The sequence below is a fragment of the Lepus europaeus genome, chromosome 4 (assembly GCF_033115175.1).
Source record: "Lepus europaeus isolate LE1 chromosome 4, mLepTim1.pri, whole genome shotgun sequence".
NCBI lineage: Eukaryota > Metazoa > Chordata > Mammalia > Lagomorpha > Leporidae > Lepus > Lepus europaeus.
The window spans coordinates 99,544,733-99,571,500 of NC_084830.1; the positions used below are offsets into that span (position 1 = coordinate 99,544,733).

At 53.0% G+C, this 26,768-nt stretch overlaps 1 protein-coding gene across 3 annotated transcripts in view; it reads right to left on the reverse strand.

Annotated features, from left to right (window-relative positions):
• ADAMTS2 (ADAM metallopeptidase with thrombospondin type 1 motif 2) overlaps positions 1 to 26,768 on the reverse strand; it is a 234,129-nt gene that overhangs the window by 21,326 nt on the left and 186,035 nt on the right. For all 3 annotated transcript variants that reach the window (XM_062188545.1, XM_062188544.1, XM_062188543.1), the window contains exons 6-11: positions 26,494 to 26,650; positions 16,984 to 17,089; positions 16,128 to 16,271; positions 15,660 to 15,792; positions 14,586 to 14,699; positions 847 to 992 (exon numbers count right to left, since the gene is read on the reverse strand). In XM_062188545.1, the coding sequence (XP_062044529.1) occupies positions 847 to 992; positions 14,586 to 14,699; positions 15,660 to 15,792; positions 16,128 to 16,271; positions 16,984 to 17,089; positions 26,494 to 26,650 (800 nt within the window). The remainder of the gene's footprint in view (positions 1 to 846; positions 993 to 14,585; positions 14,700 to 15,659; positions 15,793 to 16,127; positions 16,272 to 16,983; positions 17,090 to 26,493; positions 26,651 to 26,768) is intronic.

The following is a 26,768-nucleotide window of genomic DNA, read 5'->3' on the forward strand; positions in this document are numbered from 1 at the left end:
AGAGAGAGAGATAAGAAATAAAGAAAGCAGGGAGGAAGGAAGGAAGGAAAGGTAGGTGGGTTGTGCCTGTGATGCCAGCATCCCATATGGGCGCCAGCTCATGTCCCTGCTGCTCCACTTCCAATCCACCTCCCTGCTAATGCACCTGGGAAATCAGCGGAAGATGGCTCAAGTCCTTGGGCCCCTGCCACCCACATGAGAGACCTGGATGAAGCTCCTGGCTTCATTGCAGCCATTTGGGGAGTGAACTAGTGGTTGGAGGATTTTCTCTCTGTCTCTCCCTCTCTCTCTGTAACTCTGCCTTTCAAATAAATAAATAAATCTTAGAAAAAAAAAAAAAGGAAGAAAGAAGGAAAGCAAGCAAGCCCCTTGTGTCTGCATAGCCACAGACCCTCCAGGCCAGGTGTAGTGGTGGTGGTGGGAAGGGCCTGCCTGGAGAAGCAGGGGCGGGGCTGGGGGCAGCTCCTGCAGGCTGACTCTTGGCTGGGCAGCAGGGATTGGAAGGGAGTCCGGGCCCTGCCTCTCGCTTGACTTCAAACAAGAGGGAGCTGAGAGAGCCCCCTGTCCATCCCTGTGCTCCCCACATCTGTCCACCTGCTCTCTTCCACCGCCGAGGACACAGTAGGCCAGTGCACAGGCTGGGCACTGCAGCCCCAGGCTGATGGTTTCCAGGCCGTGTGGCAGGATCTGCACCCTCTCCTCTGAGTCTTAGTTTCCCTCTGGGTATGGAGGGGAGAAGCTCTGGGCAGGCCTGCCCTTCCTGCTCTGGCCCACATGGTGGGGCTGGCTCCTGAGGGGTTTCTGGGCACCTCAGCTGTCGCTGGGGTGACACCAGGGCCAACTCACTGTGGGTTGTCACACTGCCGGGTCCTGAACTTCACGCCTGTGCCACAGGTGCGCGAGCAGGAGCCGAATGGAGTCCAGGCGCCCCAGTTGCCGTCCCGTTTGAGGATGTCGGGCGTTAGCCAGATGCAGTGTCCTTTAAAGCAATGCTGAAAGACAGAACCGTGCCCTTGTCCCGCCACTCACAGGCAGCAGGCTCTCAGACACCCCCACCCCCGCCTGTCAGCCCGCGAGGCCTGTGACACCTGCCCCAAGCCAGGGCACTGGGGTCACGTTGCAGAGGAAAGCCTGGTCTTGTTACTGGCTGGGCGCTGGCAGCCCTCCCTGTCCTGAGGGCCAAGGGGAGGGGCTCGGGCGGCAGAAGGCGCCCAGGTAGTGCCCACCCCGACCATCCCTCGGCTCTGACACGCCCCTTGGCCCCAGCCCACTCCGCACTCTGTCGGCAAGATGGAGGCCGCCCATGTGCCCATGTGAGCAGAGACACCAGCGTGTCCCACTGTCACTCCAGAGACACAAGGACCTCATTGAGTAAAAAGGACAGGTGGCGGTGACAGCAAACCCGGGGGATGAATGGAGAACGACAGTGGCGTGCGGGAACCCAGCTGTGCGGCTGCGATCTGACCGATGCTCCCCCAGAGGGAGGGCAGGCACTGACACAGCCCCGGGACCCACTGAGGCAGAGGACTGCGAAATCAAACCTACAAAGTTAAGGATCAAAGGGAATGTTGGCTTAGGACAATAAAAACCCCTCTGCCCCCAAAACCGACAAGCACAAACAACCAAGGCCAGAGAACAGTGTGTTTAAATTAACTGACGACTTTTCCTCCAGTTCTGCCTTCAAATGACAACGTTTCTGTACTTTTGTTTTCCGCAGAGAGCGAAGAAGCCAGAGCTGCTATTTTCATCCTCGCTGTCACACTCTTCAGCACCGCCACTGAACCCAAAAGAGGCTCCAGACGATAGGTGAACGAATGGCCAGGGCCATGTTCCAATAAAACTTTATTTATACAAGCGGTCAGCGAATGGCAACTTGTGAAACGGAAGTGAAAGGAGGCAAGGTGGCCCCGTTCCTCAGGGACACGACCGTTTAGCTGGGGAAGACTCCCCTTTAAAAAACAGCAGCCATTTACGGCCAATGGAAAGTATCCTAAAATCAGTGCAACAGACAGAGAGGAAGCAAGGGAAGTGTGGCCTCTGAGCCTCAACCCTCTCCCACTCCTTCCACAGCTCAGTGCAACAGGTGCTTCACTGTCAAGAAGACGGGGCTCCCCACGCCCCCAGCTCCTGGGCTAGGGCTACCGTTTCACACCAGGAAATACATGGCACCTGATCCTCTCTCCCTCCCAACTCTGTGCTGTGGAAAGGCTACACCAGGAAGGGTGGCCAGGAGGACCAGCCTCCCCACCGAGAGTAGTGGCCCTGATAGCCCCTCCCCTAGCCTGCGTGTGAGAGGAGATTCCATGTTGAAGGGAGCACTCTGAGAGGAGCAGAGACTACTACTTCCAGCAAGGACTGTGCTGGGCCGGGAACAACCCTGGGAGAAGCAGCCACGGTCCTTACTACGGCACCAGTGCTTTGGCGCAGTAGCCTGCTCATGGGGAGAAGCGGAACACAGCACCCCACAGCTTCTCTAAAGGGATCTGCTTTGGAAGACAACCCAGGGAAATTCATGACTAAGACAGTCAAAAACAACAGAGGGACTCAGCCTTGTGGCACAGCGGGTAAAGCCACCGCTTGCAACACTGGCGTCTCAACTGCTCTACCTCTGAGATCCAGCTCCCTGCTAAAGTGCCTGGGAAGGCGGCGGATGGTGGCCCAAGTGCTTGAGTCTTTGCCCCAAGTGGGAGACCAGGAGTGAGTTCTTTGCTCCTGGTTTCAGCCTGGCCCAATCCCAGCTATTGCGGTCACTTGAGGAGTGCACAAGCAGATGGTCTGCCTCTCTCTCTCTCTCTCTCTCTCCCTCTCTCCTTTCTCTGATACTCTGCCGTTCACATAAATACATGAATGAATAAATAAGTCCCTTTAGAAAAGCAATAGAGACCTTAGTATTGAGCACTAAGAGACCTTTTAGTTCCGAGACACCAACAGCAGCAAGTCAAATGGAAAACCAGTTAGAAGCTGGAGACAGAACCAGGGGCAAAGACGGCATAGCCTCCTCCTGGGGTCCGAGGAAGCCTCAGAGACGGCAGCACACTACCCCTGCAAAGGGCCCAGAGTTACCTGGATCTTACCACAGAGTAAGGAGAACCTCAGGGCATTAACACAGGGAACAGCCTGTCAGCTGGTGACAGTGATCAGTTTAACAACTGGGTGTGACAGCACTAGAGGCAGGAAGGCCTTAAACTTAATGGGGAGGTCAAAGAAAGCCTGGCTAATCCCACTGTGGGTTTGAGGTGTGGTGGTGGGGGTGGGGGTGTGGAGCCTGGCCACGAGGACTGCTTGTGTGCCAGGGCTGTGCCCCCTGAGGGGCTGGGTCAACAGCTGCATACTGCAGGGGAAGCAAACATTGCAGAAACAACCCACCCAGCTTACTAAAACAAACCAGCAGCAGGGCCCGGAAGTCCACGGGCAGAGCTGCCTCAGCGTGTCACCTACAGAACGCCGGCTTTCAGCAGGAAACTCCAGGAGGTGAAAAGAAACAGCACAGTGGACTCACACCCAGGAAATTGAGCCTGGGATAGCAACGACCTTTAAGGAGGTCCAGGTGTTGGACTTAGAAAAAAAAAAAAAAAAGCAGCAGCAGCATCTTCAAAACAGCTACTACAAGTATGTTTAAAAACAAAAGTAAGCCATGTCTAAAACAAGAAAGGAGCGTATAAGATCAGTGTCTCACCAAACAGCAAATACCAGTAAATAAACATTATGGAAAGATCATCAAAAAGAAGCAGACACAATTCTGGAGTTGAAGAGCACAATAATGCAGATGATAAATTCACTAGGAGGCTCATGGGTAGGTGTGCGCATCCTCCCACGGTGGGAGGAAGGCCCGGGCATGGAGGCTCATGGGCAGGTGTGGCCCGACGCATCTTCCCGTGGCGGAAGGGATGCCCCGGCGCAGAGGCTCATGGGCAGGTTTGAGCCACTGGACGAGGGTTCCGGGAGCCTGGCGCCACATACTCCCGCGGTGGAAGGGAGGCCCAGGCGCAAAGGGGGCCCCACCTGCGCCCTCTGGCTCCCACCTCTTGATGCTGCTGCACTAAGGGGGCAGTTTCAAGGTGAATTTTGGAGGGAACACAGCACCCCACAACCAGGAACAGGACGAGCACATCTCCTCGTGCCACTTCCACCCAGGACAATCAGGTGAGAAAAAGAAACCTTTGTCCTAGAGAGGAGGAAAGGAGCCCTCGCCACGTGTGATCACAGGGAGTCTACTGAATGCCGTGGGAGCTATCAGACAAACTCAGCAAGGTCATGAGATACAGGATCAGTGTACAAAAATCAAGTGCATTTCTACAAACTGGCAACACGTGATTTGAAAATGGAATTTGAAAACAGTTCCAGGGGCCAGCATTGTGATGTAGGGAGTTAAGCTGCCACCTTCCATGCTGGCGTCCCATATGGGAGTGCTGGTTCAAGTCCCAACTGTTCTTCTTCATTTCTAGCTCCCTGCTAATGCACTTGGGAAGGCAGTGGAGGTTGGTTAAGTGCTTGGGTCCCTGCCACCCACATGGGAGACCCAGATGAAGCTCCAGACTCCTGGCTTTCGTCTGGCCCAGCCCCAGCCATTGTGGCCATTTGGGGAGTGAACCAGTGGATAGTTGATATGTCTGTCTGTCTGTCTGTCTCTCTCTCTTACTCTGCCTTTCAAATAAATAATCTTTTTTTTTAAATTCCATCTACAATAGCATCAAAAAGAGAAAAAACCCTTAGGAACAAAATTATCAAAAGAAATGCAAAGCTTGTCCACAGAAAATTACAAAATATCATTGAAAGCAATTAAAAATCTAAGTAAACGGGAAGATATTTCTTGTCCATGGCTCAGACTGTTAAGATGGCAACACTCCCCCACAATGATCTGTGATTTGCTGAAATTGAGAAACTGCTCCCAAAATTTCCCCTGGGAAAGCAAGGGACCCGGAATAGATGAAACAGTACTGGAAAGGGAACTGCACATTTCCCCACTTCAAAGCTCCCTCTAAAACCCCCGAGGCAGCGTGCAGCTTAGCAGGCCCACATCCCACACAGGGGGCCTGAGTCTTCGGCTCTGGTCCTGATTCCAGCTTCTTGCTAATGTGCACCCCAGGAGGCAGTAGCTGATGGCTCAAATACTTGGTTCTCTGCCACCCACGTGGGAGACTCAGATTGAGTTCCAGGCTCCTAGCTTCAACCTGGCCCAGTCCCAGCTGCTGCTGGCATTTGAAGAGTGAGCCAGTAAGTGGGAGATCTCTGTCTCTCTGTTTCTGTCTGCATCTTTCAAATAAATAAATTTAAGAAATTTTTTTAAACCTACCATACTCCTGACAGTATGGTTCAGATACAAGCACAGCTCAATCTGTCAGTGGAATGGGGTGTAGAGTTCAGAACCGAACCTTTGCATTTGGTCAGCTGATGTCTGACAAGGGTGTCAAGATGATTCAAGGTAAACAAATTAGTCTTTCAACAAACAGCGCTGAGACCGGACGTTCACACGCAAAACAACGAAGGGGGACTCATAAAATGGACCACGGCTTCAATATGACAGCTGAGACTCAGAATAAGACACAGGCGTAATCTTCTTAAATGGTTTCTTATGTACCTCATCTAAAGCACACATGATACAAGTAAACACAGATGAACTTCTCATTCAAAAGACCTTCGTCAAAATTAAAAACACTTGTGCCTCAAATGATGCCATCAAGAAAGTGAAAAGCTATCTACAGAATTCAAAAAATATTTGCAAATTATATATTTGATAACTATAAGGGATTTGTATTCAGAATATATAAAGGACTCTTCCATATAAAAGGCAGAGAAAGACAAATACTGCTTTTGTTCCCCTTGATATGTGGGAGCTAAAATTAAAACAAAAACAAAAGAAGAAAGAAATGCCTGTGTGTATCAGTATTGCCGCAAATATAGTTTTGCCAGACTTTGTTTCATGCCTTTGTCAAACCAATAGTCAAGAATGCTACACTAGGGGCCGGCACTGTGGTGTTGCGGGTTAAGCAGCTGCCTGCAGCGCTGACATCCCATGTGGGCACGAGTTCGAGACCCGGCTGCTCCACTTCCGATCCAGCTCTCTGCTATGGCCTGGGGAAGTAGTGGAAGATGGCCCAGGTCCTTGGGTCCCTGCACCTGCGTTGGAGACCCAGAAGAAGTTGCTGGCTCTTGGCTTCAGATCGGCACAGCTCCAGCTGTTGTGGCCAATTGGGGAATGAAGACCTCTCTCTCTCTCTCTCTCTGCCTCTCGTTTTCTCTCTCTCTGTAACTCTTTCAAATAAATAAATAAATCTTAAAAAAAAGAATGCTATACTACTATAGTTTTGATTAACTGTGATTACTTTAAAATATACTGTGTAGGCCGGCGCCACGGCTCACTAGGCTAATCCTCTGCCTTGCGGTGCAGGCACACCAGGTTCTAGTCCCGGTCGGGGCACCAATCCTGTCCCGGTTGCCCCTCTTCCAGGCCAGCTCTCTGCTGTGGCCAGGGAGTGCAATGGAGGATGGCCCAAGTGCTTGGGCCCTGCACCCCATGGGAGACCAAGGATAAGCACCTGGCTCCTGCCATCGGATCAGCGCGGTGCGCCGGCCGCAGCGCGCTGGCTGCGGCGGCCATTGGAGGGTAAACCAACAGCAAAGGAAGACCTTTCTCTCTGTCTCTCACTGTCCACTCTGCCTGTCAAAAAAAAAAAAATACTGTGTATGGGTGAAATGGTCATTTCCCCTTCACTTATTGTTTATACCCGTTGCTTATATTCCCACTAAATGAGGATCTTTTTTGCTTTTTACTTGTTAAACTTCTCATCTGGTGAGAAATTAAGCCTTTTTACTATAATGTAAATTTAAGATATGTTATCTCAAAACCTAAAAAATAAAAAAAGAAAGGGAGAGAGCAGGAGCGTAGGAGGGAGAAGGGAGAGTGGTAGGGAATATCATTATATTCTTAGAATTATATCTATAAACTACATCGAATCTGTTAAAAAACTAAAATAAAAGACACTAAAATATATAAAGGTCTCTAACAACTCAGTAATAAAAGGATAAATGACTCAATTTAAAAATAAGCAGAGGGAGGCTGGTATCATGGTATTGTGGGTAAGGCTGCTGCTTGTAATAGCAGCAGCCCATATGGGCTCTGGTTCGAGTCCTGGCCACTCCACTTCTAATCTAGCTCCCTGCTAATGGCCTGAGAAAAGCAGAAGAGGATAGCCCAAGTGTTTGCCATCCACATGTGAGACCTGGAAGAAGCTCCTGGCTCCTGGCTTCAGCCTGGTCCAGCCCTGGCCATGTGGGCATCTGGGAAGTGAACCAGTGGATGGAAGATTCTCTCTCTCTTTAAATCTTTCAAAATAAGTAAATAAATCTTTAGGAAAAGAAATAAGCAAAGAATCTGAACAGACATTTGTCCTCCAAGAAAACTGTCATTAAGCAGATGGAAAGATGTTCAATGCGGTGGGAAATTAGGAAAAACATATCAAAACCCCAGGGAGGTACTACTTCCCACCCCAGGAGGAACAGGCAGGAAGCAAAGCCCTCAGCCAGTGTGTGCGGGAAACAGGTGTGCTCTTTTGGAAAAAGTCCAGCCCGTTCCCCAACGTGGCAAACACAGAGTTAACAGCAAACCCAGCGATCCCACCTCTGGCGAACTGTCCGAGAAAAATGACAAATCTGGGCAGCAATCTGCACAAGAATCTTCACGCAGCATTTCTCTTAATGGCTGGAAAGTGGAAACAGGTGGAATGTTCATCCAATAATAAGTGGGCAGACAACTAGGATTCACTGTTACCCGGCAGTCAGTAGGCCTGAGAGCTGACACCTGCCACAACATGGGCGAACCTGCAACCGTTATGCCCATAACACTAGAAGTCAGTCACCGGAAATCACAGTTCTATGACTCCACCTATATGAAACGTCCAGAGTAGGAAAATCTCAAAGACAGAAAAGCAGACGAGTGGCTGCCTGGGTCAGATGGATTGAGGGGGCTGCTAGTGGGTGCCTGGCTTCTCTATGTCCTAAAACTGACTGCTTGCTGTGTGGTTGCACAAGTCTGTATACACTGAGAATCGCAGAGCTGTTCTATTGAAACAGGGGACCTCACCTGGGCAGCACATTTCTGAAGCAAACGAACAGGCCGTGGGTGGAATCGGCCTTCGGACTGTAGGTTGCCAGCCCTTGTCCAGCATGCCAAAGGCAGCAGTTTTCTTTTCTTCAGTATTTATGATTTAAATAAGCCAGCAGTGCTGTCACCGGAAGTTAGGACGGGCAAGGGTGGACACAAGGCTCTGTCCTGGCCGTGGCTCCCAGGGCATTTTCTGCCTTCTTGGTCAGAGCCAGACTTTCAAGCGCTCTTTGATTAGCAGCAGTGCCTGAAGCTGCCAGTGTCCTTACTTTAGGAATGTCACGGTGTCTTGGCTGCTGTCAACATTTCACGTCCAATTAGAAGGAAGGTGAAATGCGTGGCCAACTCGCTCATCATCGTCACTGCCCTTCGGCCCCTGGCTGCCCCGAGAACCTGCCCATTACCTCTCTGAAGTACAACTCTTCCCCCCAACCAACGACTGCCCTTGGTTTGATCCAAAATGGGGCTTGTTGTTAAAATTTACTTTTTGAAGGCAGAGTTATTTCTTTTTCTTTTTTTAAAAAAAGATTTATTTTATTTATTTGAAAGGCAGAATGACAGATACATAGGGGAGGAGGGGGAGAAAGAGAGATCGAGATAGATATACATAGAGAGAGACAGATCTTCCAACCACTGGCTGTCTCTCCAAATGGCCTCAACAGCTGGAGCTGGGTCATGCTAAAGCCAGGAGCCTGTAGCTCCAACTGGGTCTCCCCCATAGAGGGGTGGCAAAGACTTCTAGGAGCTACTCTCATACCCAGGCATGCACGATAATTTAACCACACACATAGCAGACTGAAGATCATGTACATAAACCACTAAATCCAAGTTCTCTGTGGCCAAGCTACAAAATACTCAGCCAACAGGACAAGGTCCCCCAGGGGGAAACAAGCGTGAAGAGTGGTGAGCTCCTTTGCTTGTGCTGAAAACGTGTCACGTTTGCAAACTGCCTGACAACACGTGCTGTGGAGACACCTTGCTGTGCCCATCCTCAGAGCCTTGGAAAGGTTTACGCAAGGGGGACACCCCAACACTGAAGCTGCTCCCCTCGTATGACCTTCGCTGGCTCCCACTGCTGGGGATGAGGGGGCCTCAAAGCCCCGTGTGGCCGACCTCTGCTCCCCTGCAGTGTCACCTACCACGGTGGCGGCTGCAGGGCAGGAGCTCGGGCCGTCCTCTCAGCAAAGCCCACTCTCCCTCCCTGCCTTTGGGCTGCCCCTGCTTAGAATGCTGGCCCTCAGTTCCCCCCGAAGCACACCTGGTGCGGTGGGCTCTGTGGCGAGCACCCAGACCCCTTCACGAATGTGTTCCTCGAGACTCCCAGGGGAGACTCTCTCCAGCCCTCGGACCAACATCAGGCCCCTTTCCTGGGGACAGACAGAACCAATGGCTGGCCAACGTTGGGGCACACCCAGCACTTCGGCTGCAATGGCTCTCAAAGGGTCTGCCCAGCTCCAGAGCTCCACATGGGGCTGGCTCAGGCCTCATTTCTGTCCGACGTCGTGGCCCTGGGCACGCTCCCTGGAAAACTCCTGCCACCAGACCTCCATGTGAGAGGCTGTGTCCCATCTCCAGCCTGAGCTGCACCCGTCCTGGGCCCCCTGCCTCAAGCAGACCCTTCCTCACCTCCCTGCCCTTGCATCCATCTCTGCTGGGGAGCTGCCACTCTGTCCTCGCTCTTTCCAACAAGGCCTCACCCCCTCACAGCCTGCTGAAATGCTCCCAGGCCCGCCTCTGAGCCACTCGGAGCCCGCTGCAGAGGCTACTCCTCTCTGCATTCTCCCATGGGCTCCAGGCAAGCAGTCAAGGGCTCCGTTATCGCCCAGCTGTACATACAAGCCCAGCACAAGGCAGTGATCCTGGCCATGTCCGCCCGCCCTGGGGCCCCAGTTACCTTCTCTCTCCCCACAAAAGCTGCCCTTACTGGGCCACGGAGGGAGAGGAAGCACCCACAGAGATGCTAGCTGGTGGCCCTGGCAGCTGGTGACACCAGGTGGGGCTGATGACGGGCAAGGAGGCGGGCCCAGGTGAGGGAGGCGCTGTGCTCCCGTCGGGGAACAGAACCTTTGGTTTCTGCTGTGATGGCAACAGGAGGGGAGGCTCTCACGAATGGGACTGCTGTTCTCCCAGTTCAGGAGATGGCCACCCTCTCCGCCATGTGCGGGTGTAGTGAGCCATGGCCACCTGCCAACCGCAGAAAGGCCCTCACCAGAACCTATCACGCCGGCACCAGACCTAAGGGCCGGTGTGCAGTGTCTTAGTTAAGAGCAGCCCAGGCTGAGTAAGCCAGGGAGTGAGCCAGCTGTCCTAGCACTTCCGTGACTTCCTGTCTGCCAAGAGCACAGCCTGCAGGCCCTGCGGGTCACAGGAGGAAAGGAAGGCCACATGTGACCCCCATTCCAGTGGGCACAGGGGTTCCCCTGCCTGGACACAGGGAGCTGGGCACAGCCACGCAGGACACCCATGGGCTTGGCAGACCCCGACCGCCTGCAAAGAGGCAGCACGTGTCCACTGCAGGAAGTAGGAAAGCAAAGAAGACAGGAAGTCACCCCCACCCCCACCCCAGCACACTGGTTCACAGCTTCCTGGGTGACTCTGAGCGTTTTGGGGGTGCAATCACCTTGCACGAGCTGTCTCCGGCTCTCATCTCTCACACGCTCGGGCATTAAAACGCTTCAGAGACCCAGGTTTAAATGCCTATAAATACGCCACTCACCAGACAGGCTTCCAAGTGGGAAGGTGCAAAGTCTCATGTCCTGTGTGGATGTGGAGACCACCAGACACGGCATGAGGGGGGACTGAGGGGACGAGGAGCTTCCCTGGCCAGGCGCTCAGGTGCACAGACCACTTCGCTCTGCAGAGCACTGGCAAGTGCACAGGAGAGACGTCTCCCCCGCCAGCTGAGCACCCAGCCCTTGCTTCTCACCCCAGCCCTGCAAAACCTCTCTGCTCCACCTGACCAGGGCCCAGGGCTCTGAACCCGGAGGGTGCTGCTGACAACCTCCCACCCCGAACCCCCAGCCTTTCAGCGTCCAGCCCAAGGCAGACTGGGAAGAAGCTGCAACAGTCAAGGGCAGAGGCGGGGAGGCAGCTGATTGTAGATTTTTTTTTTCACTTCTTTCCAGGTCAACTGCATGCATAGAATACTGGACTGACTTTTACCCTTTGGTGGATTCAAAAAATTGTGAGTAAATAGGGGTGGAATGGGGTACAGGAGACCAAGCGAGGGCAACACGCCTGTGATGACTCAGCTGTAGGATGGGAAAAGGGGGTCCAGCCTAGGTGTGCAGGAGGAGCCCCAGCCAGGGGCCAGCTGTGTCCAAAGGTGAGCTCCGTGTTGCCCACTACTGATGGCAGAGGAGACGGCGGGGCACAGCCGAGCAGGGCATGGCCCAGGTCCCTCACTCCTGTCCGCCTGGTGATTTGCTATTGCTCGAGCCTGGCCTGACTTTCTCCTGTGAACCTTCACTCCCCTCCCTCCTTGTGTTTTCTTGCAGGAAAGCGGAGGGAAGGCACAATCAACGATCGATTGCTTTCTGTTCTGGTTTGAATGTGTCCCCTGGAGCCCACTGTGGGAAACCAACTCGCTACCCCAACCCTGGCCAACCATGCTGAGAAGTGGGATCCTGATGAGGTGTTTAGGTCATGAAGGCTCTGCCTTTGTCAGGGGGTGCTCTTCTCCTGGGGGGCAGTTTCTTAGGGCAGGACAAGCTGGTCCCCCTTTTGCCTTCTGCCATGGACAACGCAGCACGAAGGCCCTCACCAGATGCTGGCAGATCCTCACCGGATGCACACGGATCTCAGACTTCCTGGCCTCCAGAACCAGAAGCCAATCCGTTTCTATTCTTCATAAATGACCCAGTCTGTGGTGTTCCATTGCACCTACACAAAATGGACTAAGGCATTTGCCAGATAGAACATTCTATTGCAATAATAAAAAAGACAATAAGATGCTGAAACCAGCCAGCCACACAGCAAGCCGTGGACTGCAATAGGTCCCCAGGAGGCACCCTCACCCCTCTCCCTGGTCCCCTGGTGCTCCTTGTGAACCAAAGGGAGGCTGAGCCAGCCCCTTCTCTGTCCTTTCATCACCACTGTTTTTTTTTAAATACCCAAAACAGCCATTTTATTTACAGGGCTATATGCACAAAGGGTTCCACCACCAGAAAGAGCGGCCCGGTCAGCGGCTCCCATGATGAGGGGGCACTCTGGCCGTTATCTGCACACCTTCTTCTCCAGGTCCGGGTGGGGTGGAGTGGGGAGCAGGCGGTCAGCTGCAGTTAAGGCCAGAGATGCACCTGCATGCTCTTGCTCCCAGGGTGGGCATGCTTGCCGCCTACTCCATCCTCCTGCCCTCTGCCCAGGGGTGGACTGGGAGGGCAGGGTCAGAAGCCAAGCTCAGCCAGTCTCATTCCCCAGCTGGGCCCTCACTGAGCCCAGTGAACCACCTTACATGTGGGCCACTTACTTGAAACCACAATTCCTGGGTCTTCCCACAGAACCACACACACGGATATGCATAGTGACACGAGTCACACTGAGAACGGGGGAGGCAGCCCAAATGCCCAGCAGAGGACGAAGGGATCAATGGGACATGGCCTACCCATACAACAGGGTAAAGAAACACAGAGGACTGCCGCACGCTCTAAGGTGGAACTCTAAAGTGGATGGACCTCACAAACATTATACTGGGGCCGGAGCTGTGGCACAGTGGTAAAGCCACTGCCTGTGATGCCGGCATCCCATATGAGCGCCAGTTCATGTTCCAGCTGCTCCACTTCCAATCCAGCTCCCTGCCAGTGGCCTGGGAAAGGCAGCAGAAGATGGCCCAAGTGCCTGCACCCTTACCACTCACATGGGAGACCCGGAGGAAGTTACTGGCTCCTGGCTTTGGCCTGGCTCAGGAGCTGGCCATTGCAGCCATGTGGGGAGTGAACCAGAGGATGGAAGATCTCCCCCTGTCTCTCTCTCTCTCTCCCTCTTTTTCTTTGACTCTGCCTTCTAAAATAAGTAAATCTTAAAAAAAATTAAGCTCAGTGAAATAAGTCAGACGCAAAAGGTTGAAGATTGCATGATTCCTTGACTATGAAATTCCAGATAAATAATTCTGTCTCCATAGGGATGGAAAGCAGATTAATGGTTGCCAGGGGCTAGGGAGAGGCAGAGGAGGGGTAATTAACCCACTAGATTTCCTTTGGGGATGAAGGTCCGACACTAGACAGGGGTGATGGTTGCACAACTCTGTGAATGAACTAAATGCCAATGAACTGTGCACTTTAAAGGGGCTAAAATGGTGAATTTTGTGTAATGTGATTTTTACCATAATTTAAAAGAGAAAAAACAATTCTTAGCCCTATTCCAAACCAAAGTCTTCAGGGCTGGGCCTGGAAAGCTCGCGCTTGCTCGCTCTCTCTCTCTCTCTCTCTCTCTCTCTGTTTAAAGATGTATTTATATATTTGAAGGCAGAGTTACAGAGAGAGAGAGAGAGAGAGAGAGAGAGAGAGAGAGAAAGGTCTTCCATCCGCTGGTTCACTCCCCAAATGACTGCAATGGCTGGAGCTGGGCTGATCCAAAGCCAGGAGCCAGGAGCTTCTGGGTCTCCCATGAAGGTGCAGGGGCCCAAACACTTGGGCCACCTTTTATGGCTTTCCCAGGCCATAGCAGAGAGCTGGATTAGAAGTAGAGCACTCAGGACTCGAACTGGCACCCACATGGGATGCTGGCACTGTAGGCAGCAGCTTTACTCGCTATTGCCACGGTCTTGGCCCAGGGAAGCTCTCTCTTAAGTTCTACCAGACAGATACAATTGGGCAGCTGGCCCAGTCCTGCATCAAGCAACCACAGGCCAGGTACCTGGGGGCCTTCCAGGCCTGACATTATGATTCACTCACTGGAATCCACTCCACAGTGCCCCCTGCTGGCCAGTGGGGTTGAGCCCTCCTTGCCTGAGATCTTGATTAAGATTTATCTGAATATGCCAACCCTCTAGCAAGTGATTGGCCCAGGAGTGGGCATGCGATTTCATCTGAACCAAAGGCCTGGAGTTCTGGTTGGCCCTATCAGAGTCAGCAGAGACTGGGAAACTGGCCTGGGGTGGCCATCCCGTGACCTCAAGGGACAAGGAACAAACACCAAGGTCTCGGGATGGGGAGGCTGAGGCTTTGAGGCGCCAGGAGGCCAGGGGCCACCATCACTCACAGTGTGCAGGGGAGACAGAGGCAGCCAATCCAAAAGGCCCCTCAGAGCAGGGGATTCCTGAGTGGGGGGTCTTGGTAGCCAGTGAGAAGCTCTGAGGACCAGGCTTGCTCTGGCGGGCTGCATGTGGTTGTGTGTAATTAAAAAGGGGGAAGGGAGGAGGCGGGGGTCCCCCGAGAAGGCCCCCTGCCCCCTCTGCAGGCATTGCAGTGCCTGACTGGGCAAGCTGGGCCTCACCGTGCCTGTCCTCGGCCCTGGGGCCCCCAAGGAGCCCTCGGTCCTGACTTACCTTTCCAGGCGCACACATTGTCCCGTCCAGGGGAGGGCCCTTCTTGGTCTTGCAAAAGTAGGGGTTGTCAGGGTGGCTGCACCACAGCTGCTTGCAGGGGTCGAAGGTCCGGAACTGGAAGAGAGCGCGTGCAGCCGGCTAGGGGACTGTCCGGGGTACCCCCCAGCCCCGTGGGTCCCCTATGACCCCAGATGCCCCAGCAGGACTGGCCTGCGACAGGTCTGGGGGGCTGGTAGGCGCCATGAGCTCTGCATCTCTGCCTGGCCTGGGAGGCCATGTACCTTGTGGAGCATGGAGGTTGGTGGGCAGCCCTCTGGCCCAGGCAGGAGTGGCTGGTGGCTTCGAAGGGCTGGGGCACCTGCTGCGCCCCACCCTGCAGGATTCCACTTCCTGAAGCCCTCCCTCTGCCAGCCCCGCCCTAGGTCCTCTGCACCTCACAGTAACACCACCACCACCACCACCCCCAGCCTTTCTGCTCCCTGTCCTGGCAGCCTTTTCTCCAGCACGTCCCTTTCCAGAGCCTCCTAGCACCTGCCAATCAAGCCCACAGTGCTGCAAAGAGAGTCACAGAAGGAAGCGGACCTCTCCGTCAGTCCCCGGTCCACCACCTGCTCACAGCTTCTCTGAGCCTCAGCTCCCTCATCCGTAAAATGGGACAACTTTGCTTACTTCCTCAAGGCAGCAGAGATGATCATTAAGTCAGTCTGGGGCAACAGTGGCCAGGGCGCCTGCTGGTGGCTCTGTCTTTAAACCCAGACTGGGGCACGACAGGTTCTCATCTGTGCTATGCCCTCTCCTCCAAGCCTCTGCACATGTGAGTCCTCCCTCTCCCCCCCCCCTTCCTACAGGAAGCCCTCCGGAAGTCTGAAGGCTGACCCAAGGGCCTTACCAGGCATCTACCACCACTTGCTGCCCCCCTGGTCACAGCTCTGTCACTGTCTTGCCTGCCTAGCTCCATGTCTAGACCTGCCAGGTGGGTATCCCCAATACCTGCCTGCTCCCCAGGAAGCCCGCTAGGCTCCTCCTCCTCCCGGGCCCCCAGGGGTGCCACAGGCTGCAGGCTCCCACACTCACCGCAGTGCACATCATGTAGCCCAGGCCGAAGTCGAAGCGACACTGCTCGTTCATGGAGTAGTGCAGCCCCGGCAGCTGGGGCAGTGCCGGCCAGTCGTGGGCGAAGGGGTCGTCCCGCAGGCAGTCATAGGAGCTGTGGAGAATACATGGGCACCGCGAACCGTCTCCAGCAGGGCTGTGCACCTGCACAGCCCGGCCTCGGCTGTGCTGCCTCGCCTTCCCTTCTGGATCTCTCTTCCTCAGTATCACACACCAGAACCTGACCCGCACAGATCTCAGGATAGCTGCCTGGCCCACCTGCCATCCACACCCAGCTCCCTCTGTCTCTGCACTTCAGGCAGGAGGACCCAGGGCCCAAAGGGCACAGGCTGGGTTCAGGTGCGCTGGGGACTCTCTGCACCTCCCAGCGCACAGCCCAGGTGGAGGGCTCACCCCCCCCACCCCTGGGGGCCCCAGGGAGCTACTCACTGTAGGTAGCGGCCGAGCTCCTGCTGGCTGCAGCGGGACCAGTGGAAGCGGTGGAAGGCGGCCTGCACCAGGGGCGCCATGATGCTACCCAGGCGCACCTCGTCACCACAGCGGTTGCCCTGCCCATCATGCTCCATGCCCAGCCTGTGTGGGGAGCAAGCAGCCTGGCTGGACCCATACCCCATGCCTTCTCCTCCCCCCTGGCAGCTCATCTCCCCCGACCTTGGCTGGCCTGGTCTGCCCTGAGCCGGGAGGTATCAGCTTTCCACCTGCTCAGATTCTCAAAGCCAAAGGTTTTCCAGTGGGACAGCATCCAGCTGGGAACACCCTCCGGTATCCTGCCTCCAAGGAAGGGCACAGTAGAGGCAGAGGCATCTGCAGCCCCCCGACTCCACACTCAGCAGTTTGGGCACAGTGCCAGCGGCTCCAGATTTCCCATTGGTGCTTATCTAGCCCGTGATGCAGGCCTCCAATGGAGCCTGGGGTGTGAACACTGGAGCAGTCACAGCTCCCAGCCTCCGGCTCTCCAACCCTGGGTGAGCCCCTCCCAGAGGCCGAACGACTCATGTGTGACATGGGGTTGGAGCCCACCCTGCCCCGTGGTGTGAGGGTGATGGTGCAAAGCCCCAAGCACCCACTGGGCCCTCAGCTGCTTCTTCTCTTTTATTTGCTCCTCCAGGACAGCATGGACCTGGGGCCTGCCCTGTGCAGAGCTGAGAGGTCAGGACCTCGTATCCCACAGGATCCTCGTTCAGGGCGTGTCCCTCTCAGGGCCAGGAGGGACGGGAAGCCAGGGCAGGGGTGGCCCCTGGGAGCCCTGAGCTTCCCCAGCCAGCCAGGACGCCGGGCCACTTACACGTGGCCGGTCTCGTGGGCCACCACGAATGCTGAGGAGAAGCCGTCCTCGTGGTTCAGGGTGCAGCTGCGGACAGGGTGGCACATCCCAGTGACAGGAGCGTAGCCTGGGAGGAGACAAAAGGCGGCTCCAGCTCCCAGGCCAGAGCCCTGCCCCAGGCAGCCTCAGGCCCAACCTGAGCCCAAGGGAGGGCCCTGGCCTAACTCCTCAGGGACCCCTCCCCAGACCAACAAACTGGAGTCAAGTCAGCCCCACCCTGCCATGCTGGCAAGCTCTGAAGACACTGGCCCTGGGCGGCAGCCCCCTGCCCGTCATCACCCATGTCCAGTAACACCCCCACTGCAGCTGGGGGCAACATCCCTGCCTGGGTCTCCACTGCTACCTTGTCTGCCTTGCCAGCAACTCCTCCCACGTGGAGACGTGGCCTTCCAGGCCGCCAGGCAGCCCAGGCGTGCTCACAACCCTCTCCCTGCCAGAGGCACCCCAGCCTCTGTTGGCTGCCTGATATCTCCCACTGCAGGGGATCCTCCCTGAGGTCCCCTCGCCCCCACCCAGTCTCCCTGAGGCTTGTCAACGCCCACCTGTTCTGCTGAGTGCCACACTGCCCCATGCAATCATGCAGCAGGGGTGCAGCAGCACGGAGGCCAGGCCACCTGGGAAAGAGGAGGCTCTAGCGGCTGTGGCCAGTGAACCTGGCACTCGCAGCAAAGATTCTGAGCCCTGTTCTTGTGTTAAACTGAGTTCAGTTTTCCCTAAAGCGGCCCATGGACACAAGGGCGTCCGCCCTACGTGCTCCACCACAACAGTGCATTCCCTGTGAGCCCTGTGATGTGTGGACAGGAGCGTAGCCTGGGAGGAGACAAAAGGTGGCTCCAGCTCCCAGGCCCAGAGCCCTGCCTCCGGCAACCCCAGGCCCAACCTGAGCCCAAGGGAAGGACCCTGGCCTAACTCCTCAGGGACCCCTCCCCAGGCCAACAAACTGGAGTCAAGTCAGCCCCACCCTGCCATGCTGGCAAGCTCCGAAGACACCGGCCCTGGGCGGCAGCCCCCTGCCGGTCATCTGTCGGGCTGTCACCTGCTTCCTAATAGGTGGCCAAGTCAGTCTCAGCCCATCACACGCAGCCAGCTGCTCAGACTGTGTGCCAGTGAGACAGATGTGAGCACCTTGAGCTCACTTCTGCTTTCGGAGGTCACTTCCCATTCTCTGGCTATCAGCCTAAGCGGCCCAGGTGGTGGGCACGGGCTCTTGGCTCCCACTGCTGCCCATTCTAAGACACTGAATGAAGCCCCCGACACCTACAAACCAGATCTGCTGGAATGTCATGCTTTACCACTGCTGGAGGCAGGGGAATGAGCCAGGGACCAACCGGGCAAGGTGCCTTCGAGGCGTGAAGGGCGGGGGTAGGCCTGGGCGTCTGCAGCAGAACACATCCTCCTGTGATCCAGTGCCCATGGGCCTTCCCTGCCACGCGGCTTCTGAAAGGTCCTCAAATCGTCCACAGGCAACAAGGAGTGGCCACGGTAGTATCGCCAACCCCCTACACACCGCTGCCTTGGGAGCCGGCTGTTGGGAAATGGAGATGGAAGGGTGGAGGTGGGGCCTGGGACAGCCTGTAGGGGAGGGCGAGAAGGCTCCCCATGGCCTCCTAGGGGACCGCTGACCCCTAAGGGGGATGAGACTAATGGGGGGCTCTCAGATTTCCCTGGGGAAGAATCCAGGGGGCAATATCCCCTGGGGTGGGCTGGGGAGAGATCACAATGCCCACGTGAACCTGAGGAAGCCCTGAGGATGGACCTAGTACCATCTGCGGGTCTCAGCTCAGCAGAGTGGGGCAGCAGGGACAAGGTAGAGACGGCGGTGGGGGGGGGATTGGGAGTGGTGGCAGCAGCAGGTTAAGCCACAGTCTGTGATACCAGCATCCCATCTGGGTGCCAGTTCATGTCCCAGCTGCTCCACTTCCAATTTGGAGCCCTGCTAATGGGCTGGGAAAGGAGCAGAGGGTGGCCCAAGTGCTTGGGCCTCTGCCACCCACATGGGAGACCCAGATGAAGTTCCTGGCTTCTGGCATTGGCCTGGCCCAGGCCTGGCTGCTGCTGTCATGTGGGGAGTGAGTCAGCAGATGGAAGACCTCTTCCCCTCTCTCTGCAATGCTCATTTTCAGATAAACAAATAAAGCTTTTAAGAGAGACATGCTGTAAGGGCTTCTATGAGGGCGTGTCAACATTTGTAGGAAATGGAATTAAAAGGTATGTTTAGGGGTGTGGAAAATGCTGGTTAACATGCCAGCCATAGGGGTCAGCGCTGTGGCTTAATAGGCTAAGCCTCTGCCTTCGGCACTGGCATCCCATATGGGTGCTGGTTCAAGTCCTGGCAGCTCCTCTTCCGATCCAGCTCTCTGCTATGGCCTGCAAAAGCAGCAGAAAATGGCTCAAGTGCTTGGGCCCCAGCACCTGCATGGGAGACCCAGAAGAAGCTCCTGGCTCCTGGCTTCGGGTCATCCCACCTCTGGCCATTGTGACCAATTGGGGGAATGAACCAGGAGACGGAAGACCTCTCTTTCTGTCTATAACTCTGCCTCTTGAATAAATAAAAGAAATCTTTAAACAAAAAAAAGTAATCTTAAAAAAAAAAAAAAAAACAAGATGCCAGCCATCATGAAGTACACTGGGTTAGATGTCTTAGTTTCCTGCCAGTGCAGACCCTGGGAGGTAGTGCAGACCCTGGGGGGTAGCTGGGGATGGCTCAAATAGTTGAGTCCCTGTCACCTAAAACAGGAGACCTGGACTGAGTTCCTGGCTTCCAGATTTGGCCTGCCTAGCCCTTGCCACTGCACGTATTTAGGGGAATGAACTGGTAGATGGAAGCTCTCTCTCTCTCTCCAAAAAGTTTATTTTAGTGCAAAAACAGAATTGCAGTCCATGCATCGTTTTTTCATAAAATGCATTTTTCATGAACTTTCTGAAGACCCCTTGTACACTGGGATCTCCCTTGGGCACAGAGCCCCAAGTCTCAGAATCCTAAGCTTGCTTCACTCCTGTCCTACCCGACTGTGAGACTTCAATGTCTTCTGTTCAGAGCAGAAGGGAAGGATAGCCACTGTGACCCAGCTGTGCTGGCTGTTTGTTAGACACGTCTATAAAAACTCAGGCATCGAATCACTGTGTTCTGTGGGAAGAGACCCGAAAGTCAGCACTTTTTCTTCTGTATATTTTGAGGTAACTATTCTTGAGCCAGTGTGCCAGAGCGGAGCCTGGAGATCTGATCTTTGTCATTGAATGAAGCCTGCGTGTGAGTAATCTTCATTCATCCTACTTAGCTTTATTTCCATCCCTCTTAGTTTATTTGTGCCCTTTCCGCTGTTCTGCGAACCTGACACAGACGTGGTACCTCCTGGAGTGAGCCCCTAAAGTCCCTAACTTTTTTCTCATTCTAATCTTCTGTATTTTTCTCCAAACTAGGAGGTGCCCTTAACTTTTTGTTCAGCTTCTGAGTTTTTATTTTACCTTTCACAGCCTTGATTTCATAAAAGCCCTCTGTTCTTCTCTGTACTTCATAGCAACCTATTCTGGATTTGTGGATGTATTTTCTCAAACATTCTGAGACTACTAATTTACAGCATGTCTTTTTCTCCAATTCTCTAAATTAGCTCTACTTCCTCTAGAGTCAGTTTTCAAGCTTTTTGTTTTGCTTTCCATATTGACCCATCTGTTTCATGCTGTGATTTTATTTTTTTAACATCTGGTAATCATTGGCTCTCCATTCACATGTGTCAGTTTCTTCTCCTGTAGGATTTTGCTGTCATCAGGACAGAAGAGCCCAGAGGACTCTGATGACAGCACAGGGCCTGTCAACCAGCTGTGCTGCATGTACACGGGAGCTATGTGTGTCCTCAGATGTGGGATCTTCAGGCTTTTTTACTTGTCATTTTATTAGGAGTGCCTGGCTACCTTGCCACTTTTTCTTTTTAATATGCATTTATTTATTTGAAAAGCAGAGTTACAGAGAGAGAGAGGGAGAGATGAGAGAAAGATTGACCTTCCATCTGCTGGTTCACTCCTCAATGGCCACAACAGCCAAAGCCAGGAGCCAGGAACTTCTTCTGGGTCTCCCACATGGGTGCAGAGGCCCAGCCATCCTCTGCTGCTTTTCCAGGCACATTAGCAGAGAGCTAGATAGAAGTGGAGCAGCCAGGACTCGAACTTCTGCACATAAGGGTTGCCGGTGTCATGGGCAGAGGCTTCACCAGCTAAGCCACAACATCAGCCCAACCTTGCCACTTTTAAAAAATTAAGTAACTTTTTGAGAGTGCAGAGATCGAGATATATAGATGATAGAAATATAGGGAGCTCCCACTCAATAGTTCACTTCCCAACTGCCTACAAAAGCCAGGACTGTGCCTGGCCCGAAGCCAGGTAGCTGGGAATGCAACCTGGGTTGCTCATATGGGTGGCAGGGGCATAATTACTTAGTCATCACTGCTGCCTCCCAGATCTGCATTTAGCAGGAAATTGGAGTCAAGAACTGGCGCCAGAGCAGGGTACTGAGCCTACGTCCTCCAATATGGAACGCAGGTGTTATAACCAACAACTCAGCTATTAGGCTACATGCTTGTCCTTCTCTTAGTTTTAATTGCATTTCTCTAACATCTACTGAGGTTGAGTACCTTTCCATGTATTTATTGCTCATGTATGTTAAGATCCTGATAAAGACTCTTGCCTATTTTCCTAATGGCTTGTTTGTCTTTTATTAATATTATTGATTTGTAGGAGTTCTTCATATATTTCTGATACAATTTTTTAGATATACAAAGGATACTTCAAAATGTTTGTGGGAATCTCAAAATGCTTACATACATGAGGGGTCTTTAAGCAGTTCATGGAAATATATATTATGAAAACACTGTGCATGGCTTCAAAATTCTTTTACACAAAAATAAATGTATGTTTTAATTCCATTTCCCATGAACTCTTTGAAGTCCCTTCATATGTATCAAGAATATTTCCCCCCAATGGATTCATAGTGCCTTAAAAAATATTTATTTACTTGAAAGGAAGAGCAACAGAGAGAGACAGAGATAGAGATAGAGACAGAGAAAGAGAAAGAGAGATCTTCCATCCATTGAGTCACTTCCCAAATGTATGCAAGAGCCAGTTCTGAGCCAGGCCAAAACTGAGAGTCAGAAGCTCCCACATGGTGGTAGGGGCCCAAGTACTTGAGCCATTAAGCACTGCCTTCCCAGGAGCATTGGCAGAGAGCTGGATCAGAAGTAGAGCAACTGGGGCTTGTACTGGCTCTCCACTCCAATATGGGATGTTAGTGTCGCAAGCGGCGGCTTAACCTGCTGCACCACAACACTGGCATCCAAACAGTGCCTCTAATGAACAGAAGTTCCTAATGTGGTATTTTCTATCAATCTTTCACATTGAATTACTTTTTGTTTCTTTTTAAAGAAAACTTCTCTTATTCTAAGAATATGAAGAAACTAATAGGCCTAAGATGGCAATTTGGCACAGTGGTCAAGCTCCCACTGGGGACACCTGCATTCATATGGGAGTGCCTGGGTTTGAGTCCTGGCTCTAATTCCCTATTCCAGCTTCCTGCTAATGCATGCTCAAGAAGGCAACAGATGGTGGCTTAATTGTTTGGGTCCCTGTTACGCATGTGGGAGACCCTGGCTGTTGCAGACATTTGGGGAGTGAACCAGCGGACGGAAGATCTTCTCTTGCTCTCGCTCTCACTCTCTCTGCCTTTCAAATACAATGAAAATAAAGAAATAAAAATTAAAGAAGAGGCCTGTCCTCTGCATCACTGACATCAACAGGGAGCATTTATCTGTGCTCAGGGGGATCCGGAACCCAGTCTCAGCTCCCAGCTGCATCCTACAGTGGTGTCTATCCTTGTGAGGCCAAGGGAGAGTTCCCCAAGGGTAAAAGAATTTTCTTAGCCCTGGTCAGGGTCACTTGGGAAGTCTCTCTAGTTAGCCAATCACAGGGGAAGTAGTCAGCAGACAGCCATGGGGAGGAGAGTAGAGCCAGAGGCAGAACAGCAATTGTAACAACTCCTGGACAAAGGTGGCTGGGACACAGGCATGAAGATCACGCACACGCTGTATCTTTACAGAGTCGCTGGGAGAACAAACAAGAGATGGACCACTGGGTCATGAGCGATTGTAAGTGATAAAATGATTGCCTGTAAAGGATAAGAGGAGGTGCGATGCATCCCTTCTCTGAATATCCTCATACATTTTATACAGTTGTTACAGTAAAATATCCACACATAAAAAATGCACAAATCATGGAGGATACAACAGTGAACTGTCACCAAGTTGACCACGCCTGGGTAACCAACCACACTGGACAACGGACAGCAGTGTGGCAGCCGCACACACCCCTCCCTCTGCTCTTTCCAACCGTGACTGCCCCTCCTCCCTGCTATTCTGACTTTTATCTCACAGACGTTGCTGCTGTGTGGGTGCTGACTGTCACCCAGGGCCTAGGTGCTCAAGGTTTGGTCCACAGGGTGCTGCCAATGTGAGATCTGCAAGCTCTAGCAGGTAGGGCCTGGGGGAGGGCTGTAGGCCGTCTGTAGTTCTTGTTTGGTCTCTTGAGTTCCCACATAGGGTGGACACAGAAGCCAGAGTGGGGCCCAGCCACTCTCTTGGCCTCCTGGCTCCTCATGCAACCCTTCCTCTGCACCATGGCCATCTACTGCCCTCACGGGAGGCCAAACAGTGGAGCTGCCTGATCTTGGACTTGGTCCTCCAAACCCATGAGCTAAATAAAGCTCTTTCCTTCATAAATAGCTTGTCTCCAGTATTCAGCTATAGTCCCAGAAAGTTGACTACCATTAGATGTGAAAAATAAAAGAAAAATCACAGTGAAAGTAACACTGAGAGAGCTTCCAAAATGGGGTCAGGAAGTGATGCGGCGAGCAGGACCTGGTGCAGTTCTCAAGCTACTGCTTCGGGATATGAACTTCTGGTCTCTTCCATGCCGACTGCAGGTGTCTGGAAGGGCTGGCTAATTACGTCATATCCCAAGATTCCAGGTGCACAGAAGAGGTTACCGGACTCTTATTTAATGGACTATATATATATATATGTGTGTGTGTGTGTGTGTGTGTTATATAGACACATTGCATGTATACGTTATACATTCACTCTGTTCTTTACCTTCTGTGGGCCACAGAGCCCGTTTATCAGCACTCAGAAGAAGGGCCCTTCAGTGGAATGGCTCCTTCTTTGGAGTGCACCTGCTCTGCTCGCTTACAGAAGTGCCCACTTTCCCCGCCCCAACCCCCCCACTCCTTCAGAAACTCACTCCGTGCTATCTGAATCAAATACAGCTCTTCCACTTCTACCACCTCAGAGCTCGAGCTGAGCAACACAGATTAGTCTTGCCCACTTTTGAAAAATGGAATCTTCAGTACATACGCTGCTCAGTTGGTCCGCTTTCCCTCACTGAACATTAAGTATGTGACATCCACCCAGGAGTAACCCCTTCCAGGGCTGTGTGGCAATGTAGCTACTATCCTGTGGGCAGACTTGAGTTTTTCCCTGGGGAAGAGTCACTGCGAACAGTGCTGCAATGAACAGCCCCATGCAGTATTCTGCTGCACCTGTGCTCACACTCCCGGCCAGTGTTTGTCTAGATGTGCGGCAGCTGCGCAGGGGGAGGAGCAGCATCAGTATATGCTGCTAAATGGTTCTCCCAAGGAGTCACATCCATTTATATTCCTACCCGAGGTGTATGAGAACTCCACCCCCACATCCTCACCGAGAGGGGGCATTTCAGTCTTGTGTATGTTTTAATGTTTATTTATTTTCATCTACTTCAAAAGCAGAGCACCAAAGACAGAGAGATACCAAGAGATTTTCCCTCCATTGGTTCACTCTCCAAATGCCTGCAACAGCCAGGGCTGGGCCAGACCAAAGCCAGAAGCCAGGAACTCTCGCAGGGTCTCCTTCATGGGTGGTAGGAGCCCAGGAATTTGGACCATCAGTCACTGCTTTCCCAGGCACAGTAGCAGGAAGCAGCTGGGACTCAAACCAGTGCTCTAATACAGGATGCTGGTGTGGCAAGTGGTGGCTTACCCAGCTGTGCCACAGCATTGGTCTCAGTCTTTCCATTTTAATCCACGTTTTTCAATGAACCAAATTCTGATTTTCTGTTTCAGCAATTCTGCTCTTTTCAATTTCCTTCTTTTACCGGGTTTAATTTGCTGTTCTCTGTCAAGTTTCCTGATAGAGATGTACACCGGACTGATTTTAAGTTTTCTTAATAAATGCACTTGAGGGGCTGGCACCATTGCTCACTCGGTTAATCCTCCGCCTGCGGCGCCGGCATCCTACATGGGCTCCGGGTTCTAGTCTTGGTTGCTCCTCTTCCAGTCCAGCTCTCTGCTGCGGCCCAGGAGGGCAGTGGAAGATGGCCCAAGTGCTTGGGCTCCTGCACCCGCATGGGAGACCATGAAAAAGCACCTGGCTCCTGGCTTTGGATCAGCCATGGAGGCCATTTGGGGAGTGAACCAATGGAAGGAAGACCTTTCTCTCTATCTCTCTCTCTCTCTCATGTCTATAACTCTACCAGTCAAAAATAAATAAATAAATAAATAAAATAAATGCACTTGAGGCGCCACATGTCAGCCTGACCATGGGGCTAGCCAGCTGCACAACTTTCACTGTGTCATACTGTCATTATCATTCAGATAAAAATATATTCTAATTTTCACTGCTATTTCTAGTTTGACCCATGGATTATTCATAACTGCACTGTTTAATTTCCAAACAGCTAGTTTTTCTTGTCTTCCTTTTCCAGTATCACCTGGGAATATTCTCTGATATTTCACACTTTGTTGGGATTGCCTCTTAGCCCAGCATCGTCTGGATGTATTTTCATGTGCACTTGTAGACTGTGCATTCTTTAATGGTTTGGTGTAGTATTCTGTCTACATCAATTGGGTCAAGTTGCTTAATTCAAATTTCTATGTCGTTCCATCACTCACTGAGAAAGTGCCTTAACATCTTCAACTGTGATTGTAGATGTGTCCATTCCTTGCTTTAGAGCTGCCAGTTTTATACAGTTTAAATCTTTGCATAAAAATCTCTAAACGCTTAAAGATTTGAAAATTATTCAAATTTGCTTTTCTGAAATCTCCAAGCAACGCTGAACCCCTCTCTGGTCTCTGGGCTGCCAGGCCCAGGCTCTTGTCATCTCATGACCTCTGAGGCCTGGCGGGATCACTAGCACAGACCCCTGACCCGCACTGGGCCCTGCCACTCTTCTCTAGTGTGGGCCAGGGTGCTGGTGGCACACCAGCCAAAGCCAGTGTCTCCTCCCACTGCGCTCCCCCTCCAGGAGCCTCTGCAGGAGGCGGCCCCTCCCACTGTGGTATCCCATGAGCCTCTTCAGGAGGCGGCCCCCTCCCACTTTGCTTCCCTATGAGCCTCTGCAGGAGGCAGGCTCCTCCCACCAAGCTCCCCGCTGAGCCCCTGCTGGATGGAGGCTCACCTTGCATGCCCGAGGGCCCGAAGTCCTGCCGAGTGAGGAAGATGGCGTGATCGTGGTATTCATCGTGGTCCGTGTCCGGCTTCTGCTGCAGGTAGGCCCAGCGGCAGACGTTCTCCAGGCTCTGCGAGGGGTTCCCAATCTCGATGAGGCTCATGGACTGCAGGGGAGGGCAGAGAGACGGGAAGGGGGAGCAGTGGGGGTTGGCATCCCGTGGGCTCATTCACCAGGGGCCGGGCAGGCTGGGGCTTTGACAGACGCCGTCCACTGAGCCCTGC